This window comes from Lagenorhynchus albirostris, chromosome 14, assembly GCF_949774975.1.
Source record: "Lagenorhynchus albirostris chromosome 14, mLagAlb1.1, whole genome shotgun sequence".
Classification (NCBI taxonomy): Eukaryota; Metazoa; Chordata; class Mammalia; order Artiodactyla; family Delphinidae; genus Lagenorhynchus; species Lagenorhynchus albirostris.
In genome coordinates this window covers 76,674,089-76,692,978 of record NC_083108.1, presented here as the reverse complement: position 1 = coordinate 76,692,978, position 18,890 = coordinate 76,674,089, and the positions used below count along the sequence as shown (strand labels likewise).

At 47.2% G+C, this 18,890-nt stretch overlaps 1 protein-coding gene across 2 annotated transcripts in view; it reads left to right on the top strand.

The window, feature by feature from the left end:
* Positions 1-18,890, top strand: part of NOS1 (nitric oxide synthase 1) — a 181,195-nt gene that overhangs the window by 152,984 nt on the left and 9,321 nt on the right. For both annotated transcript variants that reach the window (XM_060170350.1, XM_060170349.1), the window contains 6 exons: positions 1,058-1,174; positions 5,113-5,287; positions 7,974-8,112; positions 8,335-8,413; positions 15,007-15,200; positions 16,462-16,631. In XM_060170350.1, coding sequence (XP_060026333.1) covers positions 1,058-1,174; positions 5,113-5,287; positions 7,974-8,112; positions 8,335-8,413; positions 15,007-15,200; positions 16,462-16,631 — 874 coding nt within the window. The remainder of the gene's footprint in view (positions 1-1,057; positions 1,175-5,112; positions 5,288-7,973; positions 8,113-8,334; positions 8,414-15,006; positions 15,201-16,461; positions 16,632-18,890) is intronic.

Genomic DNA, 18,890 nt, shown 5'->3' with positions numbered 1-18,890 from the left:
GAGTATATAACATTTAAAAATTGTGAATCACTATATTACACACCTGTAACTTAATATCGTACATCAGCTATACTTCACTTTTTAAAAATGGAAAAAAATTTTTAAAAAGAAAGAGAATGTTGAATGGGGTAGTCCTGCACCATCCAATAAACCTTTCTACAGGCATATAAATGTTCTATATCTGTACCCTCCTGTACGGCAGCCACTAGCCACTCATGGCCGTTGAGAACTTGACACGAGGCTAGAGCACGTGGGGAACAGAATGGTTCATTGTATCGAATTTGAGTGAATTTAACTTTAAACAGCCACACACAGCCAATGGCTACTGTAGTAGACAGCACGAGGGTAGTTCTTGGCTACTCAGTGTGAGGAGAGGAGACCAGCAGCATCTCCTGTTAGAAGTGCAGAATCTGAGGCCCTACCCTGGACCTACTGAATTGGGATGTGCTGCTTAACAAGGTCTCGGAATGATTCCTGTACTCATTAAAATTTGGGAAGCAAGGAAACGTGGTCTGATGGGCTAAGGAATGGACTGTTCTTTCTTTCAAGTGTGGTCCGAAACTTTTCTCTTTTTTTTTCAGTTTTAATTTTTTTTTATTGAAGTATAGTTGATTTACAATGTTGTGTTAATTTCTGCTATACAGCAAAGTGATTCAGTTATACATATATATACATTATTTTTCATATTCTTTTCCATTATGGTTTATCATAGGATATGGAATATAGTTCTCTGTGCTGATACAGTAGGACCTTGTGGTTTATCAATTCCGTATATAAAAGTTTACATCTGCTCCCCCCAACCTCCCACTCCATCCCTCCCCCCACCCCCTCCCCTTGGCAACCACCAACAGGTAGCATCAAACGATGTCTAGGTGTCATTTTTGGCAGGCAAGGGTGAGTTGATACATTCTAGACAAAGCCATAGGTGTGTTATGGTCTCACTCAAGACCCAAAGGGAGGCGCTAGAACCAGGACTGGTGATTTGGAGAGCCGTCGGGTGTTGACCCCAGGAGGGGGCTCCAAGCCAGAGCTCACAGACTCTCTTTCATCTTGGCAGGAGCTACAAGGTTCGTTTCAACAGTGTTTCCTCCTACTCCGACTCCCGCAAATCATCGGGCGATGGGCCGGACCTCAGAGACAACTTTGAGAGCGCGGGACCCCTGGCGAATGTGAGGTGAGCGAGGGGCCCAGGGTGTCAGGGACGACGAAGGCTCTTGCGGAGCTGGACTGAGTTACAAAGTGGGCTCTTTCCTGGAGGCCGGGGGTGGGGGGGTCTCCCTTCCATGTCTGTTTATCCCTTGAATAACCAGCTGCACTCTGGCTCTTTGGGGACATCCTGCCCCCATTAAAGCACACTGCCTGGACCCCTCCTGTGACCTCTTCCTATCACACTACTTCAGAGCCCCTGTCACCCAAGTTTCACCCCATCACACAAATTTCACATCATTTGTGCTGAAGGATGTTAGTGCCCCGCACGTCACTCAGCGAGCTCCCTTTGTAAGTGCTGTTACTGGAGAATGAACTTGAGTTGGTGTCCAGGAGTCTCAGAGTTCAAGTGAAAGTTAACACAGGTTAATATCTACTCCTCTTAAATCTACATTCATGCTTTTCATCTCATTCTCCTCTCTTCTGGGGACACACTACCATGACCCAGGGGTTCCCACCCTTGGGTGCTCATCAAAATCACCTGGAGGTGTTTGCAGTATACAGATAACCACGCCCCACTTCCAGAGATTCTGATGTAGTTGGTCTAAAATTGGACCCAAGCATTGCTTTTTCTCTGTTTTTAAATCTCCCTAATTGCCTCCAATGTGCAGTCAGATTCAAAAAAATACTGTCCTGACCCCGTGTCACCCTAAAGCATAGTCACGTCCCATGAGAGCGTTTTAGATGGTACATGGACAGAGGTTTTATATTTCAATGGTTGTGAATATGATTTAATGGGTATTTGGAAAGAAAGAAAACTGGATGTCAAGCCCTTGGTTTGACAGACATTGGTCAAGATGAGGCTTGATGTAAGCAGTGTTGCTCAGGCCCAGCCACGAATCTCTTAGACCTTCACCAACTGAACCTTCTCCACACTGGCTCAGGACAGTGCTTAGCAGACGCTAGAGATCACAGGGTTCCTAGATATTCAAGTATTGTTTTCATCAGTACCCTATTTTTTTTTTTTTTTTTTTTTTTTTTTTTTTTGCTGAGTCACGCGGCTTTCGGGATCTTAGCTCCCTGACCAGGGATCGAACCCGGGGCCATGGCAGTGAAAGTGCTGAGTCCTAACCACTGGACCACCAGGAAAGTGCCCATCAGTACGCTTGTTAATAAACTTTATTTATTTAAAGTAGTTTTAGCTTCACAGCAAAACTGAGGAGAAGGCACAGATTTCCCATATACTCCCTGCCCCCCCCCACCTCACCCCACCCCCCCACACACACACAGCCTCCTCTGCCATCAGCATCCCCCACCACGGTGGTGCATTTACACAACTGATGAAGCTACACTGACACACCATTGTCACCCAGGGCCCATAGTTTACATTAGGGTTCACCCTTGGTTCACCCTTGAACTGATGGGTTTTGACATCAGTTCATTTTCTTTAGCTCGACGTTGAAACATCCATGGTTTGACGGTCAGACCTATTTTTCCCTTACTAAATCTATCATGGCTTAGAGCAGGGGTTGGCAAACTACAGCCCATGGGCCAAATTCAGCCTGGCCACTGTATACTTTTGTACAGACCATGAGCTCAGACTGGTTTTTACAGAAGAACAATTACAATTTATTTGATGATAGAAAACATTACCTTTGAACCCCAATTAAGCAAAATGCTATCCCCCCAAAAAAGAATTCCATTCTTCTCATTAGTAGACATATATAACTAAAAAATTGTACCCAGCAACTATTATTATTGTATTTTTAATTTTGTCCAAAATTATGCAGGAATATATTTTCTTTTTTGTCATATGGGTATCTACATAATAGCTTTGATTTTCCTTCTTGTCCTACAAGCCTGAAAATATTTACTGTCTGGCCCCATGTATAATAAGTTTGCCAACTTCTGTTTTGGAAGCTTAAAATAGGAATTTTGAAACCATAAGATGAAGACTGTGATGAAATGTGAACCTAGGAAGTGGCTGTGACACAGGCCTTCAGGTGCATCAGGAAGCTTGTTAATGAATGAATCACCCAGACCAACTCTTAGTGAACGCCAGTGGGTTTGAATAGCCAGTGAGTACAAATTAAAAGCAAAGTAAACAGCACTACTAAGTAAATAATAGTATGGGTGGTAGTCAAGTATGGCGGATGTCTCGAACATAATAAATATTGGAGGTTCAGGGAACAATGCCTTAACCGCAAGGCATGACTTAGCGCGAAGAGTTTCCAAATCTGTGTTAGGCTAAGGGATGGCTGGGAGGCAGAAGTGCTGCTTCCTGCATCCTTTAACCAGTCCTCTCCTGGCCACCTGCTCTTTCCACCTGTCAGGCCACTGCCCTGCGGGGAAAAGGTGAGGAATCCAGCTAAAGGAGGATTGTGGGTGAAGGACTGCTGGGGAAACATGCTACCTAATCCCACATCCTTCCCTTGGAAAGGCTCTGGAACCCCAGGGAAAGAAGGGCAGGAGAGGAGAGGAGAATGAGATGAAAAGCATAAATGTAGATTTAAAAGGAGTAGATATTAACCTATGTTAACCTTCACTTCACTTCTGAGACTCCTGGACCCCAACTCAAATTCATTCTCCAATAACAGAGGGTCCCTTCCCAACTTGCCCCACCTCCTTCCCTCATCCTCCATCGCAATCTTTCACCACCCTGGCTCCATCATTCTAAAAAAGAGATTCAAGAGCAGAGCCAGACCCTGTAAGGAGTAGGCTTGTCTGAACTGGCAGTCACCACGGAACCCGCCAACACGGGAAAGAAGCAGGTTGGGGTGTTGTTCGTATCCCACTTATAAACCTGTCCATCCAGTCCCAGTGAGGTCAAGACCCACAGCCAGGACCAAGTCCTGGAAATGTGACATCAAGTCTCTGCAGGACTGAGGAGCCACCTGGGACACAGCCCTCCACTGCCCAGACTTCAGAAAAATCTCATTAACTTGACGCCCATTGATTCAAACACCGACACTTTCTTGGTGGTATCTATGCAAAGAGATTTTGTGAAGCAAATCGATTTCACAGATATTGCAAGGGGTGGAGCCAGCACATTTATAAACCTTTCAATCCCTTTTAGAAGAACCTGTTTACACACCAACACTGGATGAGTTAATGACAAGTCCTGATCTCCCCGTTACCACAGGTCCCCTAGAACTGCTATGCTAGGGTTTTCATTCTCTTTGTACTTAAAGCTAACCTGATTGGATCATGAGTAGAGTCAAGTCTTCCTCTAATGTAGACTCATTTCCCCAATTAGTCCAGCTTAGAAGTGGACACACAAGAAACAGCCAATTGTTCTGGGTCACCACTGTCCCCAACTCATCCTCCTTAGGACCAACTGGGACTTTTCTCCTGAGGACAGTAACACCTAGCAGAGACCAGAAGGAAGGGAGAGCAGGGCTGGGGGCTCCCAGGCTTAAAGACGGCCTTCCCCAGATGGGCTTGGGGTAGTCTGACCATCACGGGCTAAACACCATCCTTCTGGAGATACCAGAGGTCTTTGTCTGCTTGGGCAGCCATAACAAAATACCATGCACTGGGGGACTTCAACAGTAGAAATTTATTTTCTCACAGTTCTGGAGGCTAAAAGTCCAAGATCAAGGTACCAGTAGGATTGTTTTCTGGTGAGCCATCTCTTCCTGGCTTGCAGACAGCCACCTTCTTGCTGTGTCCTCACATGGCCTTTCCTCTGTGAGCGTGTGGTGGGGGGAGAGAAAAAGAGAGGGCTCTCTGGTGCCTCTCCCTCTTCTTAAAGGACACCAGTCCTATTGGATTAGGGCCCCACCCTTATGACCTCATTTGACCTCAGTTACCTCCTTGAAGGCCCCATCTGCAAATATAGTCACATTGGGAGAGAAAGCTTCAACATATGAATTTGGGGGGACATAACAGTCCATAACCCCAGACACCCCCCCCGCAACACCTCCCTAGTCCCCTAGCCTGGAACTTCTGTTGTCTTCTTGGCAGGTTCTCCGTGTTTGGCCTTGGCTCGCGGGCGTACCCTCACTTCTGCGCCTTTGGACACGCTGTGGACACCCTCCTGGAAGAGCTGGGTGGGGAGAGGATCCTGAAGATGAGGGAGGGGGATGAGCTCTGTGGGCAGGAAGAGGCTTTCAGGACATGGGCCAAGAAGGTCTTCAAGGTAACCATCTACCCAGATCTCAGAGACCCAGGGGGAGAAATCATGTTCCCAGTGACCCCCAAGGACAGAGTACCTAAACCATCAGAGATAGAAGAAACTTGAGAAAATCCTTGGTACTTCCCTCACGTATCCAACCAGGAGACAGCTTCAAACAATTCAGATGAGTTTGGGTGGTCCTAAGATACACAATTTCCAACCAGAATCCAACCTCCTGTATTAAGGGTAAAGAGTTGGTCTATAAAAAATTATAGAGTCTTGGAATTTCAGGGCTGGGAGGAATCCATCCCTCACTCACATTTGGTAGACAAGTAAACAAAAAAAACATAGTGTTGGTTAACCAAACCAGGGGGCCATGCCTCGGGCTGGATCTCAGATCTCACCCGTTTGTCTGCTTCGACAATCTTATTCCTCTTGTGCTAGACCTTCAATGACCTATACGGTAGCCACTAGCAACAAGTGATCATTTAAATTTCAGTGTAAACTGAGTAACATTCAATATGATGAATGGATACATTAAATGTTGTGTGTCCGTACAATGGAATATTATTTGGACATAACAAGGAATGACGTGCTGATGCACGCTACAAGGATGAACCTTGAAAACACGCGCTAAGGGAAAGACCCCAGACGCACGGGACACTTACTGTATGATTCCATTTACATGAAGTGTCCAGCATAGGCAAATCCATAGAGACAGAAAGTAGATGAGTGGTTGCCAGGGGTTTGGTGGCGGGAGTGGAAAATGGGTGTGGCTGCTAACGGGTACAGGGTTTCTTCTGGGTTGAGGGAAATGTTCTGAAACTGGATAGTGGTGGTGATTGTACAACCTTGGAAATAACATATATACAACTAGATGTACATTAAGTAGAATTTAAAATTCCACTCCTTGGCTGCACAAGCCACATTTCATGTGCTCAATAGCCACTAGTGACTAGTGGCTACCATATGAGACAATTAGAATGTTTCCATCATGATAGGACATCCTATTGGAGAGCGTTATTCTAGATATGAGGTCGAGAATAAACGAGCAATGGTCTCCATGTGCATGTGGGGCGTGGTGCAATTGGCCATCCTGGGGAAGACAAAAAAGCAGTGAATGTGGACCCACCTTTACCTGCTCCTTCTTTGGCCCTGGAATGCACTGTTATCAGCAGCCCCAGAAGAAAGGGGACTGTGCAACCTTCTGTCAGTCAGTTGACACTTTGCATCCTCACAAAGGAGCAAAAGGGGAAACTGAGGCCCCTGGGCTATAAGGTATGTGAGTGAGGAGGCTGTGTTGATAAACTTGTGCCAGCATTTCTTCCTAGGCAAAGAGAACCAAGATAACTTGGCTCTGTTTATACCTGGAGATAATTGTGTTGTTCTTGACTTCAATCGGGCGACATTGGGCATCCCAGAAGCAGGGCCTGTTACAAGCTATCATACCCTTTAAGCTATCGCATCCGTCATCCTCCCAGCCAACTCCCAGCCCTACCAACCACTAAATCTGCTTTGTGTCTCTATGAAATTGCCTATTCTGGACACTTGATATGAATGGAATCATAGTATGTGGTCTGTTATAACTGACTTCTTTCACTTAGCTTAATGCTTTCCTGGTGCATCCACATTATAGCATATATCAGTACTTCATTCCTTTTTACAGCCAGAATAATATTCCATTTTACAGATATACCATATTTTATTTCTCCACTCATCAGCAAATGGACATTTGGATTATTTTAAAATCAACATGAGGCCCAACAATGGTATTAAAAAAACCTACCTTTGAAAACCTTTGGAATTATCCATGGTTTTTAACCTCCAAAAATCTGAATTCTGAACAGTAATTCTTACTGTTGGGGAACTTAGGAACTTGGCAAAAAAAGAAAAAGAAAAATTTTATACGCAGGTATCCAAACATGTAATATATTCTGCCTTCACTATAATTTTTAAATCTTTAGAGGAAGATAGGAAATTTCTAAGGTTTTTACTTTCTTGTTTAATGTTAAGCCTCTGCAAAAGTTGGTTTTAGAAATAAATGACATAAGAGAGTTACATATTAAATAGAGGTTAGGTCCCAAAGTCAATAGTAAATGTGGTATGTCCAGCCCATCAAAGGTACTCAAAAAGGGTGGATTGGTTGATGAGTGGATAAATGGATGGAGAGAAGGATGGATGGGTGGATGGATGGATGGGAGGAAGGAAGGAGGGAGGGAAGGAAGGGAGGAAGAGAGGATGGAGGGAGGACGGGTAGATGGATGGAGGAATGGATGGATGGGTGGATGAACAGAAGGATAGATGGATGGATGGAAGGAGGGAGGGAAGGAAAGAAGGAAGGGAGAGAGGGAGGAAGGGAGAGAGGGAGGAAGGGAGGAAAGGAGGATGGATGGATGGATGGATGGATGGATGGATGGATAGGTGGATGAATGGATGGAAGGGAGGAATGGAGGGAGGGAGGGAGGGTGGGTAGATGAGTGGGTGGATGGGTTGATGGGTGGGTGGATGGGTGAATGGGTGGAGGGATGGATGGATAGGTGGATGAACGGAAGGAAGGAAGGAATGGAGGGAGGAGGAGGGTGGGTGGATGAGTCGGTGGATGGGTTGATGGGTGGACGGATGGATGGATGGATACATGCTATGACTTGGAGCTGTTGGGAGGCACGCTGCTGGCTGAAAGAGGTCACTGAAAGCCCCGTGTGTGCCACAGGCAGCCTGTGATGTGTTCTGCGTGGGAGATGACGTCAACATTGAGAAGGCAAACAACTCCCTCATCAGCAATGACCGCAGTTGGAAGAGGAACAAGTTCCGCCTCACCTACGTGGCCGAAGCTCCAGAACTCACACAAGGTACCTCCCACCACGCACCTGGGGAGACGTTCCTGACGGGGGGGGGGGAAAGGAGGACAGGAGTTCTCACGTCCGAAAGGTCCTTAGAGAAGGTGGGCTTCACTGCTTTGGTCTCCCTTAGTTCAGTCCTCCCGGTAAAGAGAGTGTCAGGAGAAGCTGGAGACCTTTTACTGACAGCTGTTTAACTCCATCACAGGAAGACCGTTGTTCTTCTCCCCCCAGGTTTATCCAGTGTCCACAAAAAGCGGGTCTCAGCCGCTCGACTCCTCAGCCGTCAAAACCTTCAGAGTCCTAAATCCAGGTAGGAACACCTTGGCCCCTTTGGGTTCCCCACCTGTGCCCCAGATGCCACCCACAACAAGGAAGGAGGACTCCGAGGACTGGCTTCCTATTACCATTCTAAGGGTCCTCGAGACCCCCTTGCCACGAGCATCTTGGTTTCCTGCTTTCCCTTTGCCAAGCTCCAACCTGCAGGGATGAAGAAAGTAAATGGTGACAATCCTTGTGGAAAGGGGAAAGAGAAAGGGTTTTTGAGGAATTTTTAATAGAGATCACACCCTTTTCAGACTACTAATGTTCATTGTAATGTGCATCTTAGTCAGAAATCACTTAGTCCCGACATCTCCCTGTGGGTAATTCTTCTCTGCTGTCCTGAGAAATGCCTGCTCAGTCTCTGTTTAAATTCCTCTGGGATGACGGGAGGTTTATTAACCTGTAAAACAGCCCCTTCTGTGTTTTGAGGTCCTGATTGTTAGAAATTATCTTCCTGTTCCTTATAACCAAAGCAAATGTTCCTAGCACTTCATTTTGATCCTAAATTGCACTCCCCAGTGACACCCAAAACAGAGTCAGTTCTTCCAAATGAGAGAGCTGCCAATAGCCAAGGACAGTGACCAGTCTCTCCCTGGTCCTCATTCCTTCCAACTGTTCTTCCTGAGACCTGGTTTCCCAAACCTTTTGCTTTAGTAAAAAGACACACTCTGGGGCTTCCCTGGTGGCGCAGTGGCTGAGAGTCCGCCTGCCGATGCAGGGGACGCGGGTTCGTGCCCCGGTCCGGGAAGATCCCACATGCCGCGGAGCGGCTGCGCCCGTGAGCCATGGCCGCTGAGCCTGCGCGTCCGGAGCCTGTGCTCCGCAACGGGAGAGGCCACAACAGTGAGAGGCCCGCGTACCGCAAAAAAAAAAAAAAAAAAAAGGACACACTCTGTCCTGCTGGAAATGTCATTCCCAGCCCTGGTCACTGTGCAGTGGAGGTCCTGTGATCACTACCAAGTGCACTAGGGCTATTATTACCATCCCCGATCTGGATAGGATGCTCTAATGCCGCCCAGGATTGCAGGTGTTGTCCTAACAGCCATGCTGCTCTCCCATTAAGCTTACGTCCTTGCTGCTCGTGGACTTGAAGTCTTTTCAGAATGATCAGGCCAGGTCTCTGCATCCCTCTACTTGTATAAGTAAATTTTTTGGCAGTGAAGAAAGTCTTTGCATTGATCCCTGTTGAATGGAATCGTTTTCACTTTGCAGTTTGGGCCCATGAAGATCTCTTGAGATCTTGATTCTTTGCCTGGTACAGTACAAAGGGAGGGCTCTCCAGCTGGACAGCCATGGGTTCTGACCCCAGTGCTGCCATATGTCAGCTGTGTGACCTTGGGCAAGTCCCCTGGGTCTTCTGAACCCCTGTCTCCTTACCTAAACTGAGATCGATGGCTATAAAGATTGCCAGTGTTTATCTAGTACTTTCTGTGTTCCAAGCACTGTTTTGAGTCCTCTCTGTGCAGGATCTCCCAGAGTTCTGACCAGCCCAGGAAGTGAGTACTAGTATCATCCACGTTTTAAATATGAAAAATAACAATTAGAAAATGCAAGTGACCTTTCAAGGCCACACAGGCTCAGTTCTCTGACTCCAAGGTCAAAATGCCAAATGGCTATACCTATGGCCTCACCAGCATCACAAGGCTGCTGTGAGTATTAGAAGCAACACACACAAAGCAACTAGCGTATCCCTCATTCCCGTTACTATTCCTTACCCGTCCCAGCTTCATACACCTGCAAATTTAGTATGTGTGCTTTCTACGTGGACTTAAAACCTTTTTTTAAAATTGAAGTATAATTGATTTACACTGTGGTGTTAATTTCTGCTGTACAGCAAAGTGATTCAGTTATACATATACATACATTCTTTTTTTTAATATTCTTTTCCATTGTGGTTTATCATAGGATATCGAATATAATTCCCTGTGCTATACAGTAGGACCTTATTGTTTATCCATTCTATATATAAAAGCTTACATCTGCCAAACCCAACCTCCACTCCATCCCTCCCCCACCCCCCTTCCCCTTGGCAACCACAAGTCTGTTTCTCTGTGCCTGGACGTAAAACTTTTGATAAAGTGGTCAACAGGATGGAGCCCCAGGGCTCTCATGTTCTCTCCCAGATCCTCAAACACTAAAGAAATGGATTGGGAAATTAATCCATTTGAATAATTAGTTAAATGCAATATTCAGAGCATAGTGATCTCTGATACAGAAAGGGACTCATTTGAAATATGCATCGTACTCCCCATTTCCATCCTGTGGAAAACTACAACTTCAGTAGCATTGGAAGAGAAGGGACTAAGAATCTACTGGGAATTTCTTTCAGTGACAAACCGTGAAAGCCTAGATCACAAAAATTACTCCCCAAACCACAGTACATAAAAAGCAAGGTAATTTGCAAATGTTTTGATGCTGAGTTGGACTGAAGTCCCAGAATAACCCCCAATCTACCTCTGGAAAGGACAGTTAACTCTGAGTGACTTACAAGAAGATATTTCAACAAGGTTAAGAACCAGAAGACAGTATTAACATCAGTTATGGATTAGCTCAAAAAGGACCAAATGGTGTCTAGGCGTTTAACTCTTTAAAAGCACACTCCATAGCACTGCCTATTTTCAGGCTTACTACCATTTCCAGCTTTATACGGTTGTTGTTTTGTTTTTGTTTTTGTTTTTAAGAATAACTGAGCAAAAAAGCATGACTCTCCTGTTTTCCCCTGCCCAAGGCCAAAGTCGAGCTGTTTGAGCCGGGAGACCATAGCAAGATATCATGTATCACACACCCACCACTCCCACCCCCAACAAGAGACCCTGAATTGCAAGCAAAGTGCTTAAGAGGAAATAAGCCACCTTTTGAAGGTGATCCTTGCAACTCTAAAGAGAAAAGTGACTGCAGTTACTGCCTGGCCAGGAAATAAGTTTTCTACACACGGCAATTAGCAAACAATACAGAAAAGAGTATAATGGAGCACTAATGGGTGGGGTGTGGATCATAGGTCCTAGAAGTCAGAAGGAGGAGGGGAAACGCCTGGTAGGCTTTAGATAGGCTAGTGAATAGAGGGGGGACATCTAGGAAGAGAGAATAGGAGCAAAGATGCTGAAGGGGCCCTGAGAGCTGGGATCTCAGAGAAAGATGGGACATTATAACAGAGAGTTCTTGATGGGAGAACTCTTAATTCCCAGCTACCCTCTGATAAAATTGCTTCTCTCCAGCCTTCACCATCTCAACAGAAGACATCAACATTTGGCTTAAGCCCAAGACTTAAGCATCCTCCCTGCCGCCTCGCTTTCCCTCCCACCATCCATCCAACTCTCAGCTGGTCCTGTGGGTCTTGTGTTTCAACTACATCTCAGATCTGCATGCACCACCTTAAAGCAAGGCCACGATCGTCTGTGATCTGAGTGCCTGCCATAGATACCTAACTTGTCTCCCTGTTTCTTGACATTTCTCTCAAAGATCCATTTTCCAAATAGCAGGCAGACTGATCTTTTAAGAACGTAAACAGAAGCCTGTCCATCCACAGCTTCACATCCTCCAATAGCTTCCCACTGGACTTAGGAAACCTTCAAACTCCTTTGCCATGACAGGTCATGACAAGACCCTCATGATCTGGCCTCTGCCTAGCTCTCTCATCTCCTCTGTACCACCCACCCCTGTGTTGACCCCTCTTCCAAACACTCCAGTCTTCTTTCCCTTCCTCAAACGTGCCACACTTTTCCCAACCTCAGGGCCTTTGCACATGCTGCTTCCCCTTTCGGGAACACTCTTCCCCCAGATCTTTGCATGTCCGTTCCTTCTCATTCTTCAGATCTCTGCTTAAATGTCAAATCACCAGAGAGGCCTCCTTGACCATACTTATCTGCCAGGCACTTAGCCCACTGCCCCCACCCATCAGCCTCCACCCATCCTCATCCCCAGCCCCATCTGAGATCTTTTTAAGTTACCTCCCAATGAGAATCAGACCCTTTGTTATCTTTATCCATCCCTCTCTCACCAGTGCCTAGAACAGTGCCTGACACTCAATACAAATTTGTTGAAGGTATGAACCTTATTCACTCAAACTGCTCACAACAGACACTGTTTACTCTTTTCCTTGAAGAATGAACATGAGCTAATTTTTTTTTCCGTTTAATGCTGGACGTTAGCAGACTGTTCTTTCATCTGCGAACCTGTCATTGAACCATTGCCGTGTGTGTGTGTGTGTGTGTGTGTGTGTGTGTGTGTGTGTGTGAGTGTGTGTGTGTGTGTGTGTGTGTGTGTGTGTGTTATGCTCCTGGAGGTGAATACAAATACATCACAGGCAGGGGATACTCTGGGGGAAAGGGCTCAAATGGCTCTGCCTTCCCAATGTTGCCCTTTTTCCCTCCCCTAAAACTTTTCAATGGCCCGTATGTGTCCCAAGCTTTTTTTTTTTTTTTTTAAGGCTTAGAAAATCCTATACTTAGAAACCCACAGCAGAACTGAGATGTAGGACAATTAGTCTCCAGGCTACTGCTACCCACTGGGGGATCAGCTTCCTGCAAAGCTTCAAGGACCAGCCCGCTGCCCACCACATGGTCCTAGGGCCATGCAGCCATTCACTGCCGGGATTCTCCACGTGCCATGCCTTGGTCAGCGGCTTGCAAAGTGTCCGTGGTCAAATTCCCAGCAGAGCCGGGGCCCACCTTGTGGCCCACCTGCCAGCTCCATTCCCATCCCTGCCTCTTATCCGCCAGACCACCTTCGGCCACGGTCAAGAGGACTTCGGGGAAATGGCTGTGCGTGTGAGCCAGCTCAGCGAGTTCGGGTCCTCCGCATTTCTATTTTGTGCTGGCCAAAGGAACAGAGGCAAATATACTTCTGAAAGAAATCATGATGATCTGGGAGAAAGTAGGAACTGATCTGTGGGCCTTTCAAAGGCTTCCCCTGGTAGGCGCCGGAGGCTCCCAAATTAGCAACCCCACAGCGCCCTCTGCTGGTTGTCAGCCTCTGCCGCTCCCCTTCCTGGAGCTGGCAGGGCGTGATGATGGATGCCTTGCTCTCCAGGAACCAAAAAATTGGTATGAGCTCAGAACAGAATCAGTCGCGCAAGCGCATTTAATGGGTAAGATCAGTGCCCCAGAGAGAACAAAATCTTCCCCGGGGAAGGAGAGTGGTACCCCACACCCCACCACCATCATTCACAATTTCAGTTACCAAGTTCCCCCCCCCATACTAAGGACAGGGGTGCCATGCAAAATATGCCAGCACAACTATTTTTAATAATGGCGGCTATTTGCAGCACAAAAGGGCCCTTGGCTGTGCCAAAAACTCCTTTAAATAGCGAGTCCCATTGGTCTATTCAAGTGCTGATTTACATACCGCGGAGAATGTAGAAACTTCACGTTGAATATCAAGTGTCTCTGTCAACCAAAAACCAGTTGGCAAGGAAGAAAACAGCGGATCTGAAAATGCGAATGTAACTCAAAGAATACAAAAACGATTTGATTTACCAAAGCGCGGTCATCCATCCCAGAGTTTTCAGGTATAAAAACGTGGTATATCTGTACTAAAACTTTAAAGAGGACCCGAATAATCCTAGTCTGAGAATTCATTCTTAGCACAGAGCTCCTGCACTTGAAATCCACAAATCAAAAGAAACGGCATGACCTGGCAGGCATCAACGAGTTTCTCTCTGGGTTTTCTCCTTAGTTCCGTAAATTTTATAATACCATGGGATTTGTGCACAACGAGAACGTGAGTTTAAGGCCAAGTTCTTTTCCCTTTTCCATGACAAGATGAGGACCCTGGTTGCAAAAGCGGGTGGAGCTTGGGATTTCTGGGAGAGATGGAATTTCACAGAATGGGGACATCATTGCCTGTGGCTCCAATGGGCTAGTGGTTCCTGGCAGAACTCTGATTGGTACAGAGAACAGAGCCTATTCCAGTAGCTGGTTAATCCTGAGGGTCTGAGGTTCCTACAAACAACAAATGTTTTTTGAACACCTACTATGTGCCATGCACTGTCCTAGGTGCCAGAATAGAACAGTGGGGGAAAAAAACAAATTCCTTGCCCTCTAGAGTTTACATTGTCCTGGGGGCAAGGGGGCAGGCAGGGGGGACAGACCACAAAGCATGTAAAGGAGTAAACTCTGCTGGAGGTCAGTTGATGGTAAGTGCTATGGAGGAAAGAAAAGCAGGGGCAGGGAGCCAGGAAAGCAAAGATGTCTGGGAACTGAACCCTGGGGTGCTCCAGTTAGGGGAGATGAGGAGGAACTGGCAAAGGAGACTGAAGAGGAGCAGCCAGAGAGAAGATCAGGAGAGCCTGGGATGCTCAAGAGAAGGGTATTGAGGAGGAGGAAGTGGGCAGCTGCGTCCAGTGCTGGTCGGATATGACCACAGTGAGCGCTGGGAGCTGGCGCTCGGATTTGCCACGAGGAGCCCGTGGGTGACCTTGCTGAAAGCCGCGGCGTGCAGTGATGGGGCCAGGAGTCTGATTGGCCTGAGCCCCAAAGAGAATGGAAGGAGGGGAGTTGCAGCCGCAAGGACAGACAAAGGAGCCGAGGAGGTGGGCAGAAGCTGGTGGCCCTCATCCCTCTGTTCCACTGCTCTACCCTGCAGCCGATCAACCATCTTCGTGCGTCTCCACACCAACGGGAATCAGGAGCTGCAGTACCAGCCTGGGGACCACCTGGGCGTCTTCCCCGGCAACCACGAGGACCTCGTGAATGCCCTGATCGAGCGGCTGGAGGACGCACCCCCGGTCAACCAGCTGGTGAAGGTGGAGCTGCTAGAGGAGCGAAACACGGCTTTGGGTAACTATGGCTGGGCTACACCCAAGGGTGCTTCCCTTCTCCAGGGAGTCCCAAAGGCAGTGGGTATCTGGGGAAGAGGAGACTTGTCTTCTCAATCACCATTCCAGGTAGGAGAGTGGGTCTCTGTCACCCCCAGCTTACGAGACTGAAGACTCCTCCTTTCTCATGGTTAAATAACCTTGGCCCAACTGGCTAAGCAAATGAATGTCCATGAAGCCAGGACGCTGATGGTTCATCTTCGAGCCAAAGGGGCTTCTACCTTCCTTCATCAGCTAGACACTGATCTTAGCAGAGGCTACTCGTCTAACTTCCTTCATCACCCCTGCCTCACTGCCACCAAGTAAAGAGCAACTGGAGTCCGCCCATGCCTCCTCTTAGGATCCAAAGGCACCCTATAAAGCTCAGTGGTCCGTTGGGATTGAACCATATTTCTGACCAAATTAGATCAAGTCCCAACCTGTTTCAGGGACCATCCTTGACATTCCTATTAAATAACTTTCCAAGGTAAATGGGTCTCCGTGCTTCATCTCAGTAGCCGCAGGTGAGCTCAGAACTCAGGTACGAGGAACTGCAGTGACCATACATGGTAGCCCGGGCTACAGTGACACATCCCCTCTGCCAGGGAGCTAGGACACAAAGTCAGGGCAGAATGTGAAAACAGTATGTAGCCAAAGCCTTATTGAAAATCCCTTAGGAAGGTACCACTTTAGAGAGACATACCTTCTCTTAATAAATCCAACCCAGACAGTTCTTTCTCCATGTTGGAACAGTACTTTTTATCTTGAAGCAGAGGCTTGTGTGTAGGGGCTGTACTGGAGTAAAGTAAATAGAAGCAGTATTGCATAGTAGTTAAAACATGGTCTGGAGCAATACTGTCTGACTTTATGCATTTGTGCTGTGTGACCTTGGGCAAATTCCTTAACCTTTCTGTGCTTCCATTTTTCTCAACTGCAAAATGGAGATAATAATAGCGCCCACCACATAGGATTGTGATGAGGATTAAATGAGTTAATAATATCGATTGATTTTGGACAAGCTCCTTGCATACAGGAGGTGATCACAGGGTCCCCAGGACCCTGGGTATAGATGAGGGACATGGGAGGTGGACAGCCGAGGGGTTACTTGGCTCTGGGGCAGTCCGGCTCTCCAGACCCCATCCTCAGTCCCAGAAGCAGGTCTGGCCTCCCTAACTTGGACCTAAGCCCTCGGAGCCCAGACTCTCCTCCCCGACCCGTCTCTCACCTTCTCTGTGCCTCCACAGGGGTTATCAGTAACTGGACCGATGAGCATCGCCTCCCACCCTGCACCATCTTCCAGGCCTTCAAGTACTACTTGGATATCACCACGCCTCCAACGCCACTGCAGCTGCAGCAGTTTGCCTCTCTGGCCACCAGTGAGAAAGAGAAGCAGCGTCTGCTGGTCCTCAGCAAGGTGGGTCCCTGGCCACATACATACAACCTTACCTCCTCCTCGTTGGAGAATAGTATAGTTATTGCAACAGTTGTCCAGCAGATGGCAGTCTTGAGCGAGGGCTGCCATAGTCTAGTTTGCAGGTCACCACACTGGCTAGTCCATTTTGGCTAATCTTGCCCATCTCCCTTCCTTCTAACTAAGGTCTAACAGAACGAGAGAGCGACCCCGTTGAATCTCAGAGTTCTCTGGCTACAGTCGAAATTGCTGTTCTAACTCTTTTTCCTCCTGCCTTTGGAACCCTTGAGCCTCCATTAGTTCCATCAGAGCCCATGCTTAGAAGAAAAAGAACTTGAGAGAATCCCCCAGTGCCCTGTTTTAAAAATCAGCTTTTTCAGTGCTGAAGAGCTATAGGTATGACTTCAAGATAGAAGAGGCCTCTGATGGTAAGGTAAACCAAAAAGCACAGCTTCTACCGCCCTCGCTTAGACACAAAGCTGCAAAAACAATCCTAGCTGGGGGGCTTCCCTGTGTGGTGCAGTGGTTGAGAGTCCGCCTGCCGATGCAGGGGACACGGGTTCGTGCCCCGGTCCGGGAGGATCCCACATGCCGTGGAGCGGCTGGGTCCGTGAGCCATGGCCGCTGAGCCTGCACGTCCGGAGCCTGTGCTCCACAACGGGAGAGGCCACAACAGTGAGAGGCCCGCGTACCGCAAAAAAAAAAAAAAAAAATCCTACCTGGGAGGACCACTCAGATTTCTCCCAGTGGGGCTCCTCCCCAGTAAGCAAGCCACCAGAAAATGATGGTTTCGCTTTCTTGTGCTGTGCAGGAGAGGGCATCAAATGGTGGCACAGGAAGTGCTGTTTTTAATTCAGGGAGTGCATCTTACTTAGAAATATGAAAATAAGCACCAGAAAAAAACACTTAAAAGAACGGTACGTGGTTACCTCTAGGGAGTTGGAGAGCATTATCTTTCATCGTAAGTTTTGAAGAGTTATTTAACTTTTTAAACTCTGTACACACATAAGTTTGATTTAAAATTTTAAGTAACGGAAGGGGGATAATCTAAAGAGGGCACAGAGCTTGCGCTCTTTGCACAGGATTATTTAAAGTAAAATTTGATGTAGCTGTATGTATTAATCCGCTTCTTCCAAAAAGCGCAAACTCCATTAAAAGAGCGAGGATTTTTTTTATTAGGGGAAACACCTGAGTGAGAGAAAATGGAAACAGAGTCAGATAAGACTGAGAGAACCATCAGACCTCAAAACAAGCCTGACCCCAAGTGAAGGAGAGGGCAGAAAGTTTGAATGGAAGCGTGTAGGATCAGATCCGTGTCAGTTTTCAGGGGATGTCAGTTTCAGTGAGCAGCTGCTGGGGCTTTTGGTTAATTGAGCCCCAGCAGCTCGACAACAATGAGGCTGGGGGTCTGGAAAGCACGTTCTGCAGAATGCCATACCCTATCAGTAGAGCAAGGATGGGTTTTAGGAACATGGGGAAAAGCTTGGTTATACAATGCACTGGTAATAGGCTTTACCCCTCCTTAAAATCTGAGCCTCCTATAAGCTAAGGGCAGCTTCTAAGATGCAGGAAAAATAACTCCAGAGCCCCAGAGAGTTCCTGTGCTCCCTAGTAACACCCGGGCTTTGCTGTCAACATGCCCCTGAACATGGTCCTCCACACCCCAACCTGTTCCTTCGGGGCTGTCTTTTACCATCTTGCGTGTGACCCATACGCTCCGAGGATACACCTCCAGCCTTGCAGACCCACAAATCACACGCCTGCAAGTCATGACTCCCTCCACAGTGCCTTTCTCTTGACCTTCGCAAATGGCAGGAGAGTCTAATACCAGGACCACAGATTCTGGAGCCAGACTGCCTAGAACAGGGGTCGGCAAACTTTTTCTGCAGAAGGCCAGGTAGTAAATATTTTAGACTCATGCTCTGTGTGTCTCTGTTGCAACCATTCAACTCTGCCATTGTAGCACGACAGCATAGACAATCCTTAAATGAGTGGGCGTGGCTGGGTTCCAATCAAACTTTATTTGTGGACACCAAAATTTGAATTTCATGTCATAGCCTCGGGTCATGAAATAGTATTGTCCTTTTGATGCCCCCCTCGTACCCCTAACCATTTAAACATGTAAAAACAACTCTTAGCTCACGGGCCGCACGAGCAGGTGGTGAGCCAGATCTGGTTTTCGGGCTGAAGTCTGCCACCACCTTGTAGCCATTGGACCTCTACATCCCTCAGTTTCCTCATCAATAAAATAGGGATAACAAT